The 17,982-nt window shown below is 46.4% G+C and overlaps 1 protein-coding gene across 1 annotated transcript; it reads right to left on the bottom strand.

Moving 5' to 3' along the window:
* On the bottom strand, positions 1 to 17,982 carry MORN4 (MORN repeat containing 4; the record flags this gene model as incomplete). The annotated part of the gene is given in 5 exon segments (NM_001133356.1): positions 1 to 1,844; positions 2,098 to 2,207; positions 2,627 to 2,741; positions 4,996 to 5,092; positions 17,833 to 17,982. Coding segments are annotated over 4 exon segments (441 nt in total). The 3' UTR covers positions 1 to 1,695.

Consider the following 17,982-nt stretch of genomic DNA (forward strand, 5'->3'; position numbering starts at 1 on the left):
TAGGCAGTTCTGGTGATTTCTTTATTCTTTATAAACACCTTTTTCTACAGTACAATTCAGAGAATAAATAGAGGCACACGGCTATAACTTCCACCACAATCTGCTGTTGAAGAGACATTCAATGTGAGGCTAGGCGGCTAGAGGTGGGGGACATATTTGGGTACCAGGGTAACGGGAGGCCTCTGTAATAAACTGCAGAGATCCCATCAGTAGGGTCTGATTGCGGCCTGACGGTCAAGGCTCATGATAGAAGAGCTACAGCAAGCCAAATGCTCCTTTAGTTCCCCACAGTCCTAGAGTAGGTCCAATTCTACCAAAACCCCAGGGGTTCGGGTGAGTCTGATTTATTGGTCCACTGGGAAGAAACTGTGTCAGCCCAAGCCATCCCTATGAATTCAGTTCACTCCATGGTAGTGCCTGAAGTGGCCTAAATATTCTACCTGGAGTTAGTCACAAATACAAGTAACAAGGTTACTGTTTACATGAGTTTTTTTCTTGACTGTCCCGAAAAGGGATCCTGTTCCCCATCTAAGGAAGGAGAGAGGCACACACAGGGATTATCTGCTCTAAGTTGATGAAAGAAGACAGCCTGTCTTCTAAAGGGAGGAGGAAATAGCACTCTTACCGAATCCTTCACGGCGACATAGGCAGGAATGAATACCAGTCTGATCAGACCAAGTGGAAGCCTGCAGCCATGATTCCAACCAGCATGAGAAGTAACATACGGAAAAGCTCTGCCAGCCAGGCACGGTGGCTCACACCTGCAATCCTAGCACTTTGGCAGGCCCAGGCAGGAGGATCGCTTGAGCCCAGGATTTTGAGACGAGCCTGAGCAACATAGCAAGACCCTGGCTCAATTTTTTATAATAATAAAATTAAAGGCTGAGCATGGTGGCTCAGGCCTGTAATCCCAGCACTTTGGGAGACAGAGGCGGGTGGATCACGATGTCAGGAGTTTGAGACCAGCCTGGCCAATATGGTGAAACCCCATTTCTACTAAAAAAAATACAAAAATTAGCCGGGCATGGTGGCGCGCTCCTGTAGTCCCAGCTACTCAGGAAACTGAGGCAGGGGAATCGCTCGAACCTGGGAGGCAGAAGTTGCAGTGAGCTGAGATCGCGCCACTGCACTCTAGCCTGGGCGAGAGTGAGACTCCATCTCAAAAATAAAAAATAAAATAATAATAATAATAATAATAAAATTTAAAAAGAAAAGCTCTGGCCTTGACTTTCACAGGGCTGCTGTACTGAGCCACCCCTATCTTTTCCCTATTTCTCCAGAGTAGCACAGAGCACTGGCCCTAAGCTGGAGCTAGGATCACCTGTCCCAAAAGCAGCAGAACGAAGGTTCTGTTGGCAGAAAATGAAGCAGAAGGGTCACAGCAGGCTACACTGGGTAACCTGAGGTCTTAGGAACAGAGTATCAACCAGTGATAAGAGGTGGCTCCTCTGTCCTCCAGCACATAAGGGTCAGGGAAAGACAGAACCACCAATGACTGCTGCAGGGTCTGCTGGCCAGCATCCTCAGCACTTTTCTGTGGTCCAGTTCTGGAATGGCAGGTGACAGGGCACATACAAGGCCTCTGCTCCACTGTCATTGTCAACTCATCTCAGCTCTGATTCATTTGTTCACCTCGAGTCAACAACAGGGGCACTGGCTTTACCCAATACTTGTCAGCTGGTGCCCACTGCGCTGTCAGGCAGTGAGATTTCTGGCTGACTTGGAGGCGCTCTGGGCCCGCTGAACAATGGCAGAACACTTCTCACGCCGCAGCAGCTTGTTGTTCTCAAAGAGACCTTCATTGCGGGGGATTCCATGAGAACCATCGGGGAAAGTCAGCAGGCCTTTGAGGAGGGCAGAGAAAATATGGGAGTGACAATGGCATTAATGTCTCTAAGATGAGCTTGATATGTCGAGGCCAAAGAAGAGAAAAACTCCCGGCTCTACTGAGGAGTACTCTATTGATGAGTTCAATGGATAGGTGTCAGGGGCGGCCACTATGGATTGCTGGACACCCGCAGGATTAAAACTAAACAGGTATATTTCCACCCATATTATGCCCACCTAAGTCAGCCATCCTGCTGGGCTGCAACTTACCAAAACCATCTACTCTGCCATTTTTAAATTCCCCCTCAAAGGTCATGTTGTCATATCGAATGAAGACTCCGACGCCATTAAACTTGCCCTGGGCAAACTCCCCCTCATACCTGCAGAAACACCAAGAAGTTAGCCTTCAGTGGAAAGTTAGCTGTCCAGATGAATGGAGTCGAGCAGCTGCTGATCTCTGTTATTTAATGATGCTAAGGAGCAAGCCGATTCCACCTGTCACATAGCTCCACCTACCCCACCTATTCCCAAGGAGCAGAGAGTATATATGACATGAAGCCCTGATCTCAAGGAAAGAAGATAGGACGTGAATGGGAGTGGGGTGGAAAGTCACTCACTTGGTTGACATTTCAAATTTTAGGTCCACTTAAAAAATAACTAATAAAAGAACTACTTATTCCTCATCTGTGTTCTGCAGGGAGTGAGACAAGCTCAGGACTGACCAGATATTTACCAGATCCCATTTTTATGTCAGACCCTCCCTTATTTAAGGCTAAGAAAGGAATGACCTCATACCCACCTTGAACCATCTGAGAAGGTCAATACCCCAAAGCCATTAAAGAGCCCATTCTCAAAATGACCCAGGTAGGTGCCACCATCTGCAAACATCAGTTGACCAAAACCATGCCTGCGGCCTGAAGAAAGAGAAGGATAGGTGTCAGGTTGGAAGGAGGCAGCTTCAGGGTCCCTTCTTACTCTTGTAGCATCCCTTACCTGTCATCACCCTACCCACAAAGAAAACAAGAGAAGCAGTGACATTAGCAGGGTAGAGGATTATTAGCCAGAGTCAGGCACTGGGAAAACCTGGCTCCTGGGGCCTTCCCATCTTATCACTACAGATTAAAGCAGGTCTACCCAAGTATGAATAAGAGAGCACTTGAAAATAACAACAGCTGGCCAGGCGTGGTAGCTCATGCCTGTAATCCCAGCATTTTGGGAGGCTGAGGAGGGTGGATCACAAGGTCAAGAGATCGAGACCAGCCTGGCCAACATGGTGAAACCCCGTCTCTACTAAAAATACAAAAATTAGCTGGGTGTAGTGGCACCTGCCTGTAGTCCCAGCTACTCAGGAGGCTGAGGCAGGAGAATCACTTGAACCCGGGAGGCAGAGGTTTCAGTGAGCCGAGATCGCGCCACTGCATTCCAGACTGTCGACAGAGTGAGACTCCATCTCAAAAAACAAACAAACAAACAAACAAACAAAAATAGCTGGCTGGGCGCAGTGACTCATGCCTGTAATCCCAGCACTTTGGGAGGCTGAGGAGGCGGGCGGATCACCTGAGGTCCAGAGTTCAAGATCAGCCTGGCTAACATGGTGAAACCCCGTTTCTACTAAAACTACAAAAAATTAGCCGGGCATGGTGGTGGCGCGATCCTGTAACCCAGCTACTCAGGAGGCTGAGGCAGGAGAATCGCTTGAACCTGGGAGGCGGAGGTTGCAGTGGGCTGAGATCATGCCATTGCACTCCAGCTTGGGCAACGAGAGTAAAACCCCGTCTCAAAATAAATAAATAAATAAATAACAATAGCTAACATGTATATTTATAGTGCCTTTACTATGTGCCAGCCTCTCTTCTTTTTTTTTTTTTTTGAGACAGAGTCTTGCTCTGTCTTCCAGGCTGGAGCACAGTGGTGCGATCTTGGCTCACTGTAACCTCTGCCTCCTGGTTTTAAGTGATTCTCCTGCCTCAGCCTCCCCAGTAGCTGGGATTACAAAGTGCTGAGATTACAGGCATGAGCCACTGTGCCTGCCCTAAATTCTTGAGCCTTGAGAGAAATTGTACAGGTGTGATGTGACCTTGGCTCCTTCAATCCCAAGCCTTTCTTCCTGGCTTTCAAATACCTGGTGTCCCCTTTAATGTGGACTGTTAGAGGAGAGACTTCCTGAGGCTCTGCTGGGTGGGCTGTATCCACCACAAGAACTCCCTTGAATTCTGTTTGAAAGGCATGGTTACTCCCGCAACATCTTGCTGTTTTCTGGTCAGTTCAGAGAGTAAGCACAGCCCTGTTGCTATAATGAAGCTGAAACCAGTGCTGCTAATCAGGCTGTTAGATTTGCCCAGTAGCTTAAAAGGTGCTAATGGGATACTGGTTTGTTTTTTTTTTCCCTCAGAGAGGCAATGTAGTTAGATTTTGAGGACACCGAGTCAGGCTGCCTGCTGTGTTTGCCTTCTTGTTCTACCACTTAGAGTTCTGTGATCTTGAGTAAGTTACTCAGCTTCCCCTTGCCTCAATTTCCCCATCTGTTAAATGGGAATAGTAATAGTATGTGCCTACCTCATAAGGTTGTCATGAGGATTAAATAAGATGATAAATACAAAATGCTTAGAAGAGAGGCTGGCATGGGCTGGGCATGGTGGCTGATGCCTGTAATCCCAGCACTTTGGGAGGCCGAGGTGGGCAGATCACCTGAGGTCAGGAGTTCGAGACCAGCCTGGCCAACATGGTGAAACCCCGTCTCTACTAAAAATACAAAAATTAGCCAGATGTGGTGGCAGGCGCCTGTAATCCCAGCTACTTGGGAGGCTGAGGCACGAGAATCACTTGAACCCAGGGTGCAGAGGTTGCAGTGAGCTGAGATTGCACCACTGCACTCCAGCCTGGGCAACATAGTGAGCGAGACCTCATCTCAAAAAACAAAACAAAACAAAACAAAAACAAAAACGAAAAAAAGAAAGATATAACTCATTCCTGGAGGTTGAATTAACAATAGCATTTTCAAATTCCTTTATTTAATCCTAAAATGGAATAAAGGAAAGGCAGGCACTATATGGAATTAAATCCTGGAGTTGAAAATGAAGATCCATAAAGTTGGCTATATATCCTGATGTATTTGTCCTCCAGCAAATGAAGTGTTCATCATGGATACTCCCCAGGGGTCCTTCTCACCCTCCTTCCACTCGCCACGATATTCCTCCCCACTGGAGTAGGTGAAGGAACCTTTTGTCAGGGTCATGGTGACAGATTACAGGATAAAAGGATGAAACTGTAGGAAATAAGCAAAGGAGAACCAGTGTCATGGAATGGCAGGAGGAAAGGACTGCAAAGCAATTTTGTAGATACATTCTAAAGGCCACCAGCCTGGTAAGTGTACGCTGCCTTAGGTGCATTTAACCAAAATACCCCATCTCCAACCACCACCAGCACCATCATCTCCACCTCTGCCCAAGTGCTCTTATCCTCCTGCTTATCTTAAAAGTTTTCAGCCAGTTCCTATTTTCTATGACCTGGGATGGAAATGGAGGATTAATCTACAAATATTTATTTGATACCTACTACGTGCTCAGTTGATGTATAAAATACAGTATCTTCCCTTGATGAGTTTATAATCTGGTTAATAAGACTAACAATTTAAACACTGAATTATGCCAGAGATAATGTGATTAAGTGCCAACTTGGATGGCAGACATTAACAAAGACATGAGATGGCCAGAATTTAAAACAAGCAGACAAGCAGTGGAGAAGGCAAAGAGCAATTCCAGAATCAGAAAACATAGGGAACAGGCCAGGGGCAGTGGCTCACGCCTGTAATCCCAACACTTTGGGAGGCCGAGGTGGGCGGGATCACCTGAGGTCAGTAGTTTGAGACCAGCCTGGCCAACATGGTGAGACCCCATCTCTACTAAAAATACAAAAATTAGCTGGGCGTGGTGGCAGGAGCCTGTAATCCTAGCTACTCGGGAGGCTGAGGTGGGAGAATCACTTAAACCCGGGAGGTGGAGGTTGTAGTGAGCCGAGATCACACCACTGTTACTCCAGCCTGGGTGATGGAACAAGACTCTGTCACAAAAAAAAAAAAAAAAAAAAAGGAAAATATGGGGAACCAACACTCAAAGGGCAAGGAACACTCTAAGGGCAATGTGAACACAAGATGTTCCATGGCAAAATAAGAAGCCTGGTCTCATTACAGTTGAGGGTTTATTTGGGGAGTAATAGGAAATAAGCCTGTGTAGTAGCCACAATCTTAAATTTGAAGAGAGGCCTGGTGCAGTGGCTCACGCCTGTAATCCCAGCACTCTGGGAGGCCGAGCGGGTGGATCACCTGAACCAGACTGGCCAGCATGGCGAAATCCTGTCTCTACTAAAGATACAAAACATTAGCAGGGCGTGGTGGCGGGTGCTTGTAATCCCAGCTACTTGGGAGACTGATGCAGAAGAACTGCTTGAACTCGGGAGGCAGAGGTTGCAGTAAGCCAAGATCACACCACTGCATTCCAGCCTGGGCGACAGAGTGAGGCTCTGTCTAAAAAAAAAAAAGAGGCAGAGTATATTTATTCCTCCACCTGCTGGATCTGGGTTGGCTATGTGACTTGCTCTGGATAATGGAATATCCAGATATTCAGATAGATAAAGGTGATCTAGCAGAGGTCTGCAAAGCACCTGTGCACTGGGCTTGCCCTCTTGCTACACTTGGACCTGTTCTGCCCCCATGTAAATGAGCCCAATCTAGTCTACTGGATGGTGAGACCCTGTCCCAGCTGGCCACAGATGAACAAATTGCTCAGGCAAGACCAGAAGAACTGCCCTTCTGAGCCCAGCCCCAAACTAGCAACCACAGACTCACAGGATAAATAAATGGTTATTGTTTCAAGCCACTGTGTTTTCTGGTGGTGTGTTATTACCCAGAAAAAGCTAACTGATACGTTCAGGCATGAGTCTGGGACACCACAGTACAGTGGGAGCAGCAGGAACAACTAGGGCAGATACATCATAGGAAAACAATTAGTAACATTTGGGGACTGGCTAGATATGGCTTCACACTAGTGGTGAAAGGATGTATTGAAGGATATCCTATAAGAAGGGAACTGCACGGTGGCTCAAGCCTATAATCCCAGCACTTTGGGAGGCTGAGGCTGGCGGACCACTTGAGCTCAGGAGTTTGAGACCAGCCTGGGCAACATGGTGAAACCCCATCTGTACCAAAATTACAAAAAATCAAAAAATTAGCCGGGTGTGGTGGCGCGGTCCTGTAGTCCCAGCTACTTGGGAGGCTGAGGTGGAAGGATCGCTTGAACCCAGGAAGGAGAGGTGCAGTGAGCCAAGATCACGCCACTACACTACACTCCAGCCTGGGTGACAGAGGGAGACCCTGTCTCAAAAAAAAAAAAAAAAAAAAAGGAAGAAGAAGAAGAAGAAGGGAATTAAGATACCCCCCAAAATCATTAAATATAAACAGAGGCAAATAGTACGTCATTTGATAGACTAAAAAATACAAGCCCTATTTCTTTTTTAATTCCCTAGGTCTCTTCATTCATCCCTTCATCTTTCATTTACTTATTTATTTATTTATTTATTTTTTAGAGACAGGGTCTTGCTCTGTCACCCAGGCTAGAGTGCAGTGGCACAATCATAGCTCACTGTAACCTCAAACTCCTGGATTCAAGGGATCCCGTCACCTCAGTCTCCTGAGTAGCTGGGACTACAGGCGCACACTACCACATCTAGCTACCTCATCTTTTCCAGATCTAAGCAATACAATGTTTTCTCCAGTGATTTTGACAATGCAGATTCCTAGGCCCAAACTCAGACTTACTGAATCAGAATCTGTATAGTCAGAGCCTGGGAACCTGCAGTTTTAATAAGCACATCATTAGATCCTTACTTCAAAGCTTGTGGCCTAGTGCTACAATAAACGGAAATACTGTGTGTGAAAAGTTCTCTGAACTATAAATCACTATTGAAAAGTCCTCTATCAACCAAGCATGGTGGCTTATGCCTGTAATTCCAGCACTTCGGGAGGCTGAGCAGGGACAATTGCTTGAGCCCAGGAGTCTAAGGCTGCAGTAAGTCATGACAGTGCCACTGCAGCCTGGGTGACAGAGCGAGACCCTGTCCCAAAAAAAAAAAAAAATCCCCTCTGATTAATAAGTAACTTAGAGTCTGACCCTCAGGCATCTGACTGAGTTCCAATAGGACAAGGACAAATTCTCCTCAGAGTACTGGGGCCAGACCTGGTGGAGAAACAGGAAAGGATTCTTTTTTCTTTTAGAGACAGGGTCTCATTATGTTACCCAGGCTGGACTTGTACTCCTAGGTTCAAGAGATCCTCCAATGCCCTCTTAGCCTTCTGAGTAGCTGGAACTACAGGTGCATGCCACTGCTCCCAGCTCAAAACAAGACGGGATTCTTTTATTTTCTTTTCTTTTTTTGAGATGGAGTTTCGCTCTGTCGCCCAGGCTGGAGTGCAGTGCCACGATCTCGGCTCACTGCAAGCTCTGCCTCCCGGGTTCATGCCATTCTCCTGTCTCAGCCTACCGAGTAGCTGGGACTACAGGCGCCCACCACCACGCCCCACCCCACTAACTTTTTGTATTTTTTAGTAGAGATGGAGTTTCACCGTGTTAGCCAGGATGGTCTCACTCTCCTGACCTCGTGATCCACCCGCCTTGGCCTCCCAAAGTGCTGGGATTACAGGCATGAGCCACCGTGCCTGGCCGCAAGACAGGATTCTTAAATCTTGGGGGCTTGGCGCCAACAGCTAGCTTCCTTTTCCTTCAAGTCCCAGGGAAGCCAAAACCTCATCCAGTCAAGACGGAGTTCCAAAGAGTGGGTTCCATAGTTTCATAGCACAAAAGGGGTCTGGTATATTTTATGCAAAAGTGATGCTTTAAATGTTCAACTAAAACAACCAATATGTTAAATTTACTTTCTCCACATTGTCATGGTGGACAGTGCTAGATTATTTATATTTCAATTCAGGTGGTACAACCCTCTCTAATAATCAATTGCACTAACCCCAGAGAAGCTGTCTGAAATACCTTTATAACAGAAGCTAACATTTACTGACCTCTTACTGTGTTCCATCAGTGTTGTTTATTTGTTTTGTTTTAAGAGATGGGGTCTCACTCTGTTACCCAGCCTGGAATGCAGTAGTGTGATTGTGATTATAGCTCACTGCAGTCTCAAACTTCTGGTCTAAAGTGATCCTCCCGCTTCATCCTCTCCAGTAGCTGGGACTAGAGGTGTGTGCCAACACACCCAGCTACTTTTCAAATTTTTTGTTGAGATGGGTATCGCTATGGTGCCTAGACTGGTCCCGAACTCCTGGCCTCAAGTGATTCTTCCTCATCAGCTTCCCAAGTAGCTGGGATTACTGGTGTGAGCATCAATGTTTTTTGTTTTGTTTTGTTTTTGAGACGGAGTTTCACTGTTATTCTTCCCCAGGCTGGAGTGCAATGGCGCAATCTCGGCTCACTCCAACCTCCGCCTCAGCCTCCCAAGTAGCTGGAGCTGGGATTACAGGCATGCGCCACCACGCCTGGCTAATTTTGTATTTTCAGTAGAGATGGGGTTTCACCATGTTGGTCAGGCTGTTCTCAAACTCCTGACCTCAGGTGATCCACCTGCCTCGGCCTCCCAAAGTGCTAAGATTACAGGCGTGAGCCACCGCACCCGGCATGAGCATCAGTGTTTTTTAAAATGTATTATCTAATTTCATCTCACAACAACTTTTTGGGGTGGGTATTATTATTATTTCCACTTTAGGGATGAGGAAACTAAGGTGCAGAGAGGATAAGTAAATTAACTAAGGTCATACATTAACATGTGGAAACTAACGCGTGAAAGTTAGAATCAGAGTTCTGACAGCTGGCCTTGCTGGCACAAGTTCTTACAGTAACTTGCTAACTTATACCATCCTATCCTATCTGGCCTCCAAGGATAATATGGTGGTGTTGTAGACTCTGAGCATAGGAGGACTTGAGTTCAAATCCAAGTTCACTGTATAATCATGGGCAAGGTATTTAAGTATCTCTAAATCTCAGTCTCCTCATCTGTCAAGTGGAGATAATATATGTATTTCACAGAGTTGGCAGGTGGATTAAATTAAATATCTGAGAGTCAGTGGGTGACAGAAAAGAAAAATAAAAGAAAGAAAATGACACACACGTAAGTACCTAGAACACTGCCAGGGCCCATCCACTAAATGTTAGTTTATTTTCCTCTTTCAAAGTTTTACACTTAAACTCACACATATTCTTACTGTAATGAAAACTTCTCTAGGTCTTTCCTCAGTAAACACTGCTACCAGTGTAATTCAAACAACACTTTGAAAAAGAAAATCTCAGCAATTTTGACTAAAGAGCTGAATACTAAGTAGAGGAAAAACAAACTATAGTTGCCACCCATCCACTCTTTATCAACATCCTACAGGATATTTTTATTTTGGCCTCATGTCATAACGATTTTTTGTTTTTGAAGGAGACAGTGTGTCGCTCTGTTGCCCATGCTGGTATGCAATCGCTTGATCATAACTCACTGCAACCCTGAACTTGTGGGCTCAAGCAACCCTCCTGCCCCAGTCTCCTGAGTAGCTAGGACTATAGGCACACACCACCATGCCCAACTAACTTTTTTGTAGAGACCGTGTCCCACTATGTTGCTAATCTCAAACTCCTAGCCTCAAGCAATCTCTGGCCTTGGCCTCCCAAACTGCTAGGATTATAAGCAGAAGCCACCACACTCAGCCTCATCATTTTTTTTTTTTTTAAGAGATCAAGCGGGCTGGGCGCAGTGGCTCACGCCTGTAATCCCAGCACTTTGGGAGGCTAAGATGGGTGGATCACCTGAGGTCAGGAGTTCGAGACCAGCCTGGCCAACATGGTGAAGCCCTGTCTCTACTAAAAACACAAAAATTAGCCAGACGTGGTGGCATATGCCTGTAGTCCCAGCTACTCGAGAGGCTGAGACAGGAGAATCACTTGAACCTGGGAGGCGGAGGTTGCAGTGAGCCAAGATCATGCCACTGGTCTCCAGCCAGGGTGACAGAGCAAGACTCTGACTCAAAAATAATAACAATAATAATAATAATTATTATTATTATTATTATGTTCTGATGCTCATTCTCTCTCTTTTTTTTTTGAAATGGAGTCTTGCTCTGTGGCCCAGACTGGAGTGCAGTGGCGCAATCTCGGCTCACTGCAACCTCCACCTCCCGAGTTCAAGTAATTCTCCTGCCTCAGCCTCTTGAATAGCTGGGATTTCAGGCGACCGTCACCATGCTGGCTAATTTTTGTATTTTTAGTAGAGACAGGGCTTCACCATGTTGGCCAGGCTGGTCTCGAACTCCTGACCTCAGGTGAGCCACCCATCTCAGCCTTCCAAAGTGCTGGGATTACAGGCATGAGCCACTGTGCCCAGCTTTTTTTCTTTTTTAGACAGAGTTTCGTTCCCGTGGCCCAGGCTGGAGTGCAATGGTGTAGTCTCAGCTCACTGTAACTTCTGCCTCCCAGGTTCAAGCGATTCTCTTGCCCCAGCCTCCCAAGTAGCTGGGATTACAGGCCCCTGCCACCACACCCAGCTAATTTTTGTATTTGCAGTAGAGACAGGGTTTTACCATGTTGGCCAGGCTGGTCTTGAACTCCTGACCTCAGGTGATCCTCCTGCCTTGGCCTCCCAAAGTGCTGGGATTACAGGCATGAGTCACCGTGCCCGGCCTGATTTTTTTTGTTTGTTTGTTTAACGGAGACTGGTGCTGGTGACTTTGCTGAGTAGCTTCAGCAGAGGGACCTGAACACCTTTTTTTTTTTTTTTTTGAGACACTCTCACTCTGTCACCCAGGTTGAAGTGCAGTGGCTCGATCTCAGCTCACTGTAACCTTTGTTTCCTGGGTTCAAGCGAGTCTCATGCTTCAGCCTCCTGAGTAGCTGGGATTACAGGTGTGTGCCACCACGCCTAGCTACTTTTTGTATTTTTAGTAGAGACAGGGTTTCACCATGTTGGCCAGACTGGTCTTGAACTCCTGGCCTCATGTGATCTTCCCGCCTCGGCCTCCCAAAGTGCTGGATTATGGGCGTGAGCTACCGTGCCCAGCCAGAACATAATGATTTTTGATACAGACACCAAAAGCCCAGAAATGGTCTGATGTGAAAACAGCTAGGCCTGACCAGAGCAGGGCTCAAAGACATCTTCTATGCCCTGGCTCTGTCCCAGCCATGAGGACAGATGAGTTTTAACAATTCCTGTGCTCTCACCCAAATAAGAGAAAAGATTCATTTCTCGCCTAAATGAAGGGCAACCTTGTGGAGACTCTTCTAGAGATGTTTGGGGGCAACTCCCATAGGACTTTCTCTCTTCTTCAGTTATCAATCAAGCATTCCATTTCCAGTATCTCTCACACAGAAGATATCCGACGCAAGGACCATTATCTTCTTGTAGTAAACTCCCTCCAAACCTCTGTGAGCTATTTTCTGAGATGTGATGCTGGTACTTGCCATGTCATCTCTGTCCTATCAATGTCCCACAAGGTCAGCATCCAATTTCAGGCTCACAAGCCTCTTATCACCAGCCCAGCATCAGAGTGTGCTGGGGTAGAGGCCATATTTACAATGACTCCATTGTAAATATGACATTAATGAGAGCATGAGAAGTAGTTTTCCATCAGAATAGCAGAAGAAAACGCTTTCCAGTACAGATGGGCATTTTGATCATGCAATCCTCAGCTCTTCCCAGAACTAAGTCACAGCACTAAAAGTCAGCTTATGGTTGAAGTTTCATTCCTTCAAAACACATCAGTTAGAATCTGAAGGGCTGTATCTTCTACTAAATCTTATAATTAAACAACCATTCTAAAACCTAAAGACAAAATCACTATTTATACAAAAAGATTATAAGAGCATTTCCTTTAGATGTCTGGCAGCAGTTAACCAATTTGTTTTCACTCAAAATTTGGAAGGAGTTATTGCAGTGGGATTTGAGGAGTCATATTGACTGCACAGGGACTCAGGGAAAGTACTGCCTTGTATTTATTTACTTTTTCTCAAGACTACATGAAACTTCCAAAGAATGGCATTCTACCTTGTTCCAGAAGGAACAGTAGAAGATTGCTGAAAGAAGGGAACATTTCTCCAGTTTGAGGGTTATTTACGGACAAAGTACTAGTTCTCAAGTTGTACACCTAACCACTTTTTTTTTCTTTTTTTTTTTTTGAGACAGAGTCTCACTGTGTCACCCAGGCTGGAGTCTAATGGCGTGATCTTGGCTCACTGCAATCTCCACCTCCCAGGCGCAAGAGATTCTCGTGCCTCAGCCTCCTGAGTAGCTGGGATTACAGGCATGCCAGCACAGCCAGCTAATTTTCATATTTTTAGTAGAGATGGGGTTTCACTATGTTGGCCAGGCTGGTCTCAAACTTCTGGCCTCATGTGATCTGCCTGCCTTGGACTCCCAAAGTGCTGGGATTATAGGCATAAGCCACCATGCTCAGCCCCTAACCACTTTTTTAGTATGCTGTTAGCTCTTGGGGATTATACCCTAAATATTTTAAGGAAGCCAATGAAACCGAAAAGGTTACTTTCTTATTACCAAATGTGGTGGACTGTATTTCCAAGATGTTTGCAACAGTATCTTCTGTCTAATATGTTTGTCTACAATTTGATCTGGCCATTGATCCATTAAAAGGTGAAATCTACCTCCCTTGAATCTGAGTAGGCTTGTGACTGCTTGGACCAAAAGAACACAATGAAAATGATGGTGTGGGCCGGGCATGGTGGCTCACGCCTGTAATCCTAGCACTTTGGGAGGCCGAGGCGGACGGATCACCTGAGGTCAGAAGTTCAAGACCAGCCTGATCAACATGGAGAAACCCCGTCTCTACTAAAAATACAAAATTAGCTGGGTGTGGTGGCCCATGCCTGTAATCCCAGCTACTTGGGAGGCTGAGGCAGGAGAATTGCTTAACGCAGGAGGCGGAGGTTGCAGTGAGCCAAGATCGCACCATTGCACTCCAGCCTGGGCAGCAAGAGTGAAACTCCGTCTCAAAATAAAATGGTGGTGTGTTCTGAGATTAGATCATACAAGATGATGCAACTTCCATCTTGTCACTGATACACTCACACTTGGAGACCTAAGCCACCACATAAAAAGCATGACTACCCAGAGGCTAACACTGAAAGCCAAGCCACACAGAAAAGCCATATATTGGTGCTCCAGTTGGCTGCCCTTACCTTTGAATCATCCTATCCCACGTACCAGGCATCAGTGAAGGAGCCTTCAGATGATTCCAGCCCTCAGCCATTGAATTTGCATTCCATCCCATATCAGGGAGCAGAGAGAGGCCTCCCCATGGTGCCAGGTCCAAATTCCCTCACCCACAGAATCCATGAGCATCATATGGGTGTTTTTTTTGTTTGTTTGTTTTGTTTTTTGAGACAGAGTCTCGCTCTGTCACCCTGGCTGGAGTACAGTGGTGTGATCTCGGCTCACTGCAAGCTCCGCCTCCCGGGTTCAAGCAATTCTCCTGCCTTAGCCTCCCGAGTAGCTGGGACTACAGGTGCTCGCCACCACGCCCAGTTAATTTTTTTTTTTTTTTTTTTTTTTTTGAGACGGAGTCTCGCTGTCTCCCAGGCTGGAGTTCAGTGGCGCAATCTCGGCTCACTGCAAGCTCCGCCTCCCAGGTTCTCGCCATTCTCCTGCCTCAGCCTCCCCAGTAGCTGGGACTGCAGGCGCCCGCCACCACGCCCAGCTAATTTTTTTTTGTATTTTTAGTGGAGACGGGGTTTCACCATGTTAGCCAGGATGGTCTCGATCTCCTGACCTTGTGATCTGCCCGCCTAGGCCTCCCAAAGTGCTGGGATTACAGGCGTGAGCCACTGCGCCCGGCCCCGGCTAATTTTTTGTATTTTTAGTAGAGATGGGGTTTCACTGTGTTAGCTAGGATGGTCTTGATCTCCTGATCTCGTGATCCACCCGCCTCAACCTTCCAAAGTGCTGGGATTACAGGCGTGAGCCACCACGCCCGGCCACCATATGGGTGTTTTAAGCTGCTAAATTCTGGGGTACTTTGTTATACAGCAATAATAACTGGAATATCATGTTTCAACCTAACCCTCCCACCATCCTCTCCCATTGGTTTTCAACAGTACATACTACAAACTTCCATTCCATTTTGACTTAGGGACATATAGCAAATTCCCTTCAGCAGATGCTTGCCAAAATGATGTCCATTGCCAAGACCACAGTCAGAAGTGCTAATGAGAGGGAATGCGTGTAGAATCCATGAGTCTCAGGCCATGGTTGAATACATTTGGCTAGAAACTGTCACATGTGCCCAAATAGTTGATATTGTCACTATTTGGGACAGTGTCTGGATTTTATGACTTTTATAATTAACCATGCTAATGAATAGCTTTACAGCTACTGACCTAAAAAGGAATTTCACCAGTAACCATGGTCATTGAGACAAATCTAATTTAACAAAGTATAGTCAGTGCTGATGAAGACTGAAAGCCCAACACTTTTTTTTTTTTTGAGGCAGAGTCTGGCTCTGTCATCCAAGCTGGAGTGCAGTGGTGTTATCTCAGCCACTGCAACCTCTGCCACCTGGGCTCAAGCCATCCTCCCACCTTAGCCTCCACTAAAAATACAAAAAAAAATTAGCTCCTTAGGAGCATGCCACCACACCCAGCTAATTTTTGCATTTTTTGGTAGAGACAGGGTTTCACCATGTTGCCCATGCTGGTTTTGAACTCCTGGGCTCAAGTGATCTGCCTGTTTCAGCCTTCCAAACTGCTAGGATTACAGGTGTGAGCCACCACGTCTGGCCCAATACTTTAACAAGGGATGCAAATCAGTATTTGTATCAGTTATCCAAATCATATTTTTAAAGAGAATATATGGCTTAGGGGTTTTGGCTACAGACACACCCATGGAATCCAGTCACAAACCAAGATGATTCACACTTCTAAATAGACACTAACCCTTTCTGCACTCCTGATAGATGGGTTGCAAAGGATCAGTCCAAACATTTACATAAAAGAAAATTACTATTCTGTCCCTGTAAACCAATACACTATTAGTCTGCACTATATACCATATTCCTGCCATCTTCATTTTCTTCTGCCCCAAACATTTCTTTTTTATTATTATTATTTTCTTATCTCCAAACAGAACTCTGAGACAATAACAAGAATTTTTGTTTCTGTTCTTTTTATCTTGTTCTAATTTTAAGAAATCAACGTATTAAACAACATTTTTGTATTCACAGTAAACTGTGTACAATTTAAAAGGATTTAAAAAAAAAAAAAAACTGACATAAAGAGGAAAAGGGCTGGGCATGATGGCTCACTCCTGTAATCCCCGCACGTTGGGAGGCTGAAGCAAGAAGATCACTTGAGCCCAGGAGTTCAATACCAAGCTGGGAAACGTAGTGAGACCTCATCTCTACAAAAAAATACAAAAATCTGCTGGATGTGGTGGTGCATGCCTGTAGTCCCAGCTACTCAGGAGGCTGAGGCAGGAGGATTGCTTGAGCCCACAATTTGAGGCTGCCAGGGTGAGCAGTGACTGCACCACACCTGCACTCCAGCCTGAGCAACAGAGCCAGACCTTGTCTCAAAAAAAAGAAAAGAAAAACAAAACAAAAGGTTGGGGCGGTGGGGGAGATCCAGTTAGAGAATATTGGTTGGAGGCAGCCACCCTAACTACCTACATGTCCCCCCAAAACCACCCTTCCCAGGGTACAATAGTCTTGTCAAATTATTTCAGTAATAAAGAAAGCAGTTCATAAGCTTTTAGAATCCTAAAGAGAAGAAAATGAAGGCTTTGAAGAACAAAGATTAGCCTTGTTAGGAACCTAGAACAAAAAGTCAAATAATACTCCTTTTTTTTTTTTTTTTTTTTGAGACGGAGTCTTGCTCTGTCCCGCATGCTGGAGTGCAGTGGCAGGATCTCGGCTCACTGCAACCGCCGCCTCCCAGGTTCAAGCGATTCTCCTGCCTCAGCCTCCTGGGTAGCTGGGATTACAGGCGCATGCCACCATGCTTGGCTAATTTTTGTATTTTTAGTAAGAGACGAGGTTTCATCATCTTGGCCAAGCTAGTTTTGAACTCCTGACCTCGTGATCCACCCGCCTCGGCCTCCCAAAGTGTTGGGATTACAGGCGTGAGTCACCGCGCCCGGCCTAAATATTTTTTTTTAAGTGTTTTAAAAGGAGCTCGAAATAACTGTCTTTCATCATAAGTCTAACCTCCTCTTTCCTCATGTGAAAAGTAAAGAAATGTATCGTTGCTATATGAAGGGTTCGTTTAGGAAGACTGTGGGATGGTTAGATTGAAGAAAGTGGGAAGAAAATACTGGCGCCAAAAAATTTTTTTTTTTTTTTTTATTTAAAGGCGATGATGACCTGGGGGTGATTGGGACTAGGGAGTAATACTGCCAGAATACTATCCTATTTCACGGGAAAGGGAATGCCAGGGCTAGACTCCGATATAGCAGTTATTCCTGCTTGTACCTAAGCAGTTCAGAGATGCTAGACTGCAGGGATACCACCCATCAACTAAATGAAGCATCCCATTCCCCAGGTTTCCATATGTGGGAGTTCTCTCTACCAGTGAGATAAAGGCGGGCCCAGGGAAAACAAAGCCCTAGACCACAACAAGGCAACACCTTCTCGCACCCCACTTTCACCTTCCAGCCGCGTTCCTTCCTGCTATCTGGGTCCGCTCTCCCGCCCGGCAGGGTCTAACGCTCACACAGGTCTGCCAATTCCCCTGATGCAACCCTCCACCCTCTGCTCGCTAACCCCAGTCCAGTCAGCTCTCCCGGGCCTCGACCCCCGCGGTGGAGACTAAGTGTTCAGGTTTGGGTCCCCCACAGGCAACCGCCCTCAGGTCAGCGTATCCGAGGTGGAGCCGCGCCCCCGAGCCGGGTCATCTCATGCTCCGTTCCTCAGTGCCCACCTGACCGATCACACTCTTTCCCGGCCCCCTCCCTCCTGCACCTCCAGCCAACCTGGGGCCGGCCTTTCGGGATGACCGTCACGCCTGGACGCAGGGCTCCAGCGCCTCGGACTTTTCCTCTGATGAGCTCCCGGCTGCCACCTTGCTCTCCGCCACCTGCACCAGCGATTGCCCCACTTGACGCCGCCATCCTGGGCGACCG

This window comes from Pongo abelii, chromosome 8 (assembly GCF_028885655.2).
Source record: "Pongo abelii isolate AG06213 chromosome 8, NHGRI_mPonAbe1-v2.0_pri, whole genome shotgun sequence".
In the NCBI taxonomy this organism is placed as follows: domain Eukaryota; kingdom Metazoa; phylum Chordata; class Mammalia; order Primates; family Hominidae; genus Pongo; species Pongo abelii.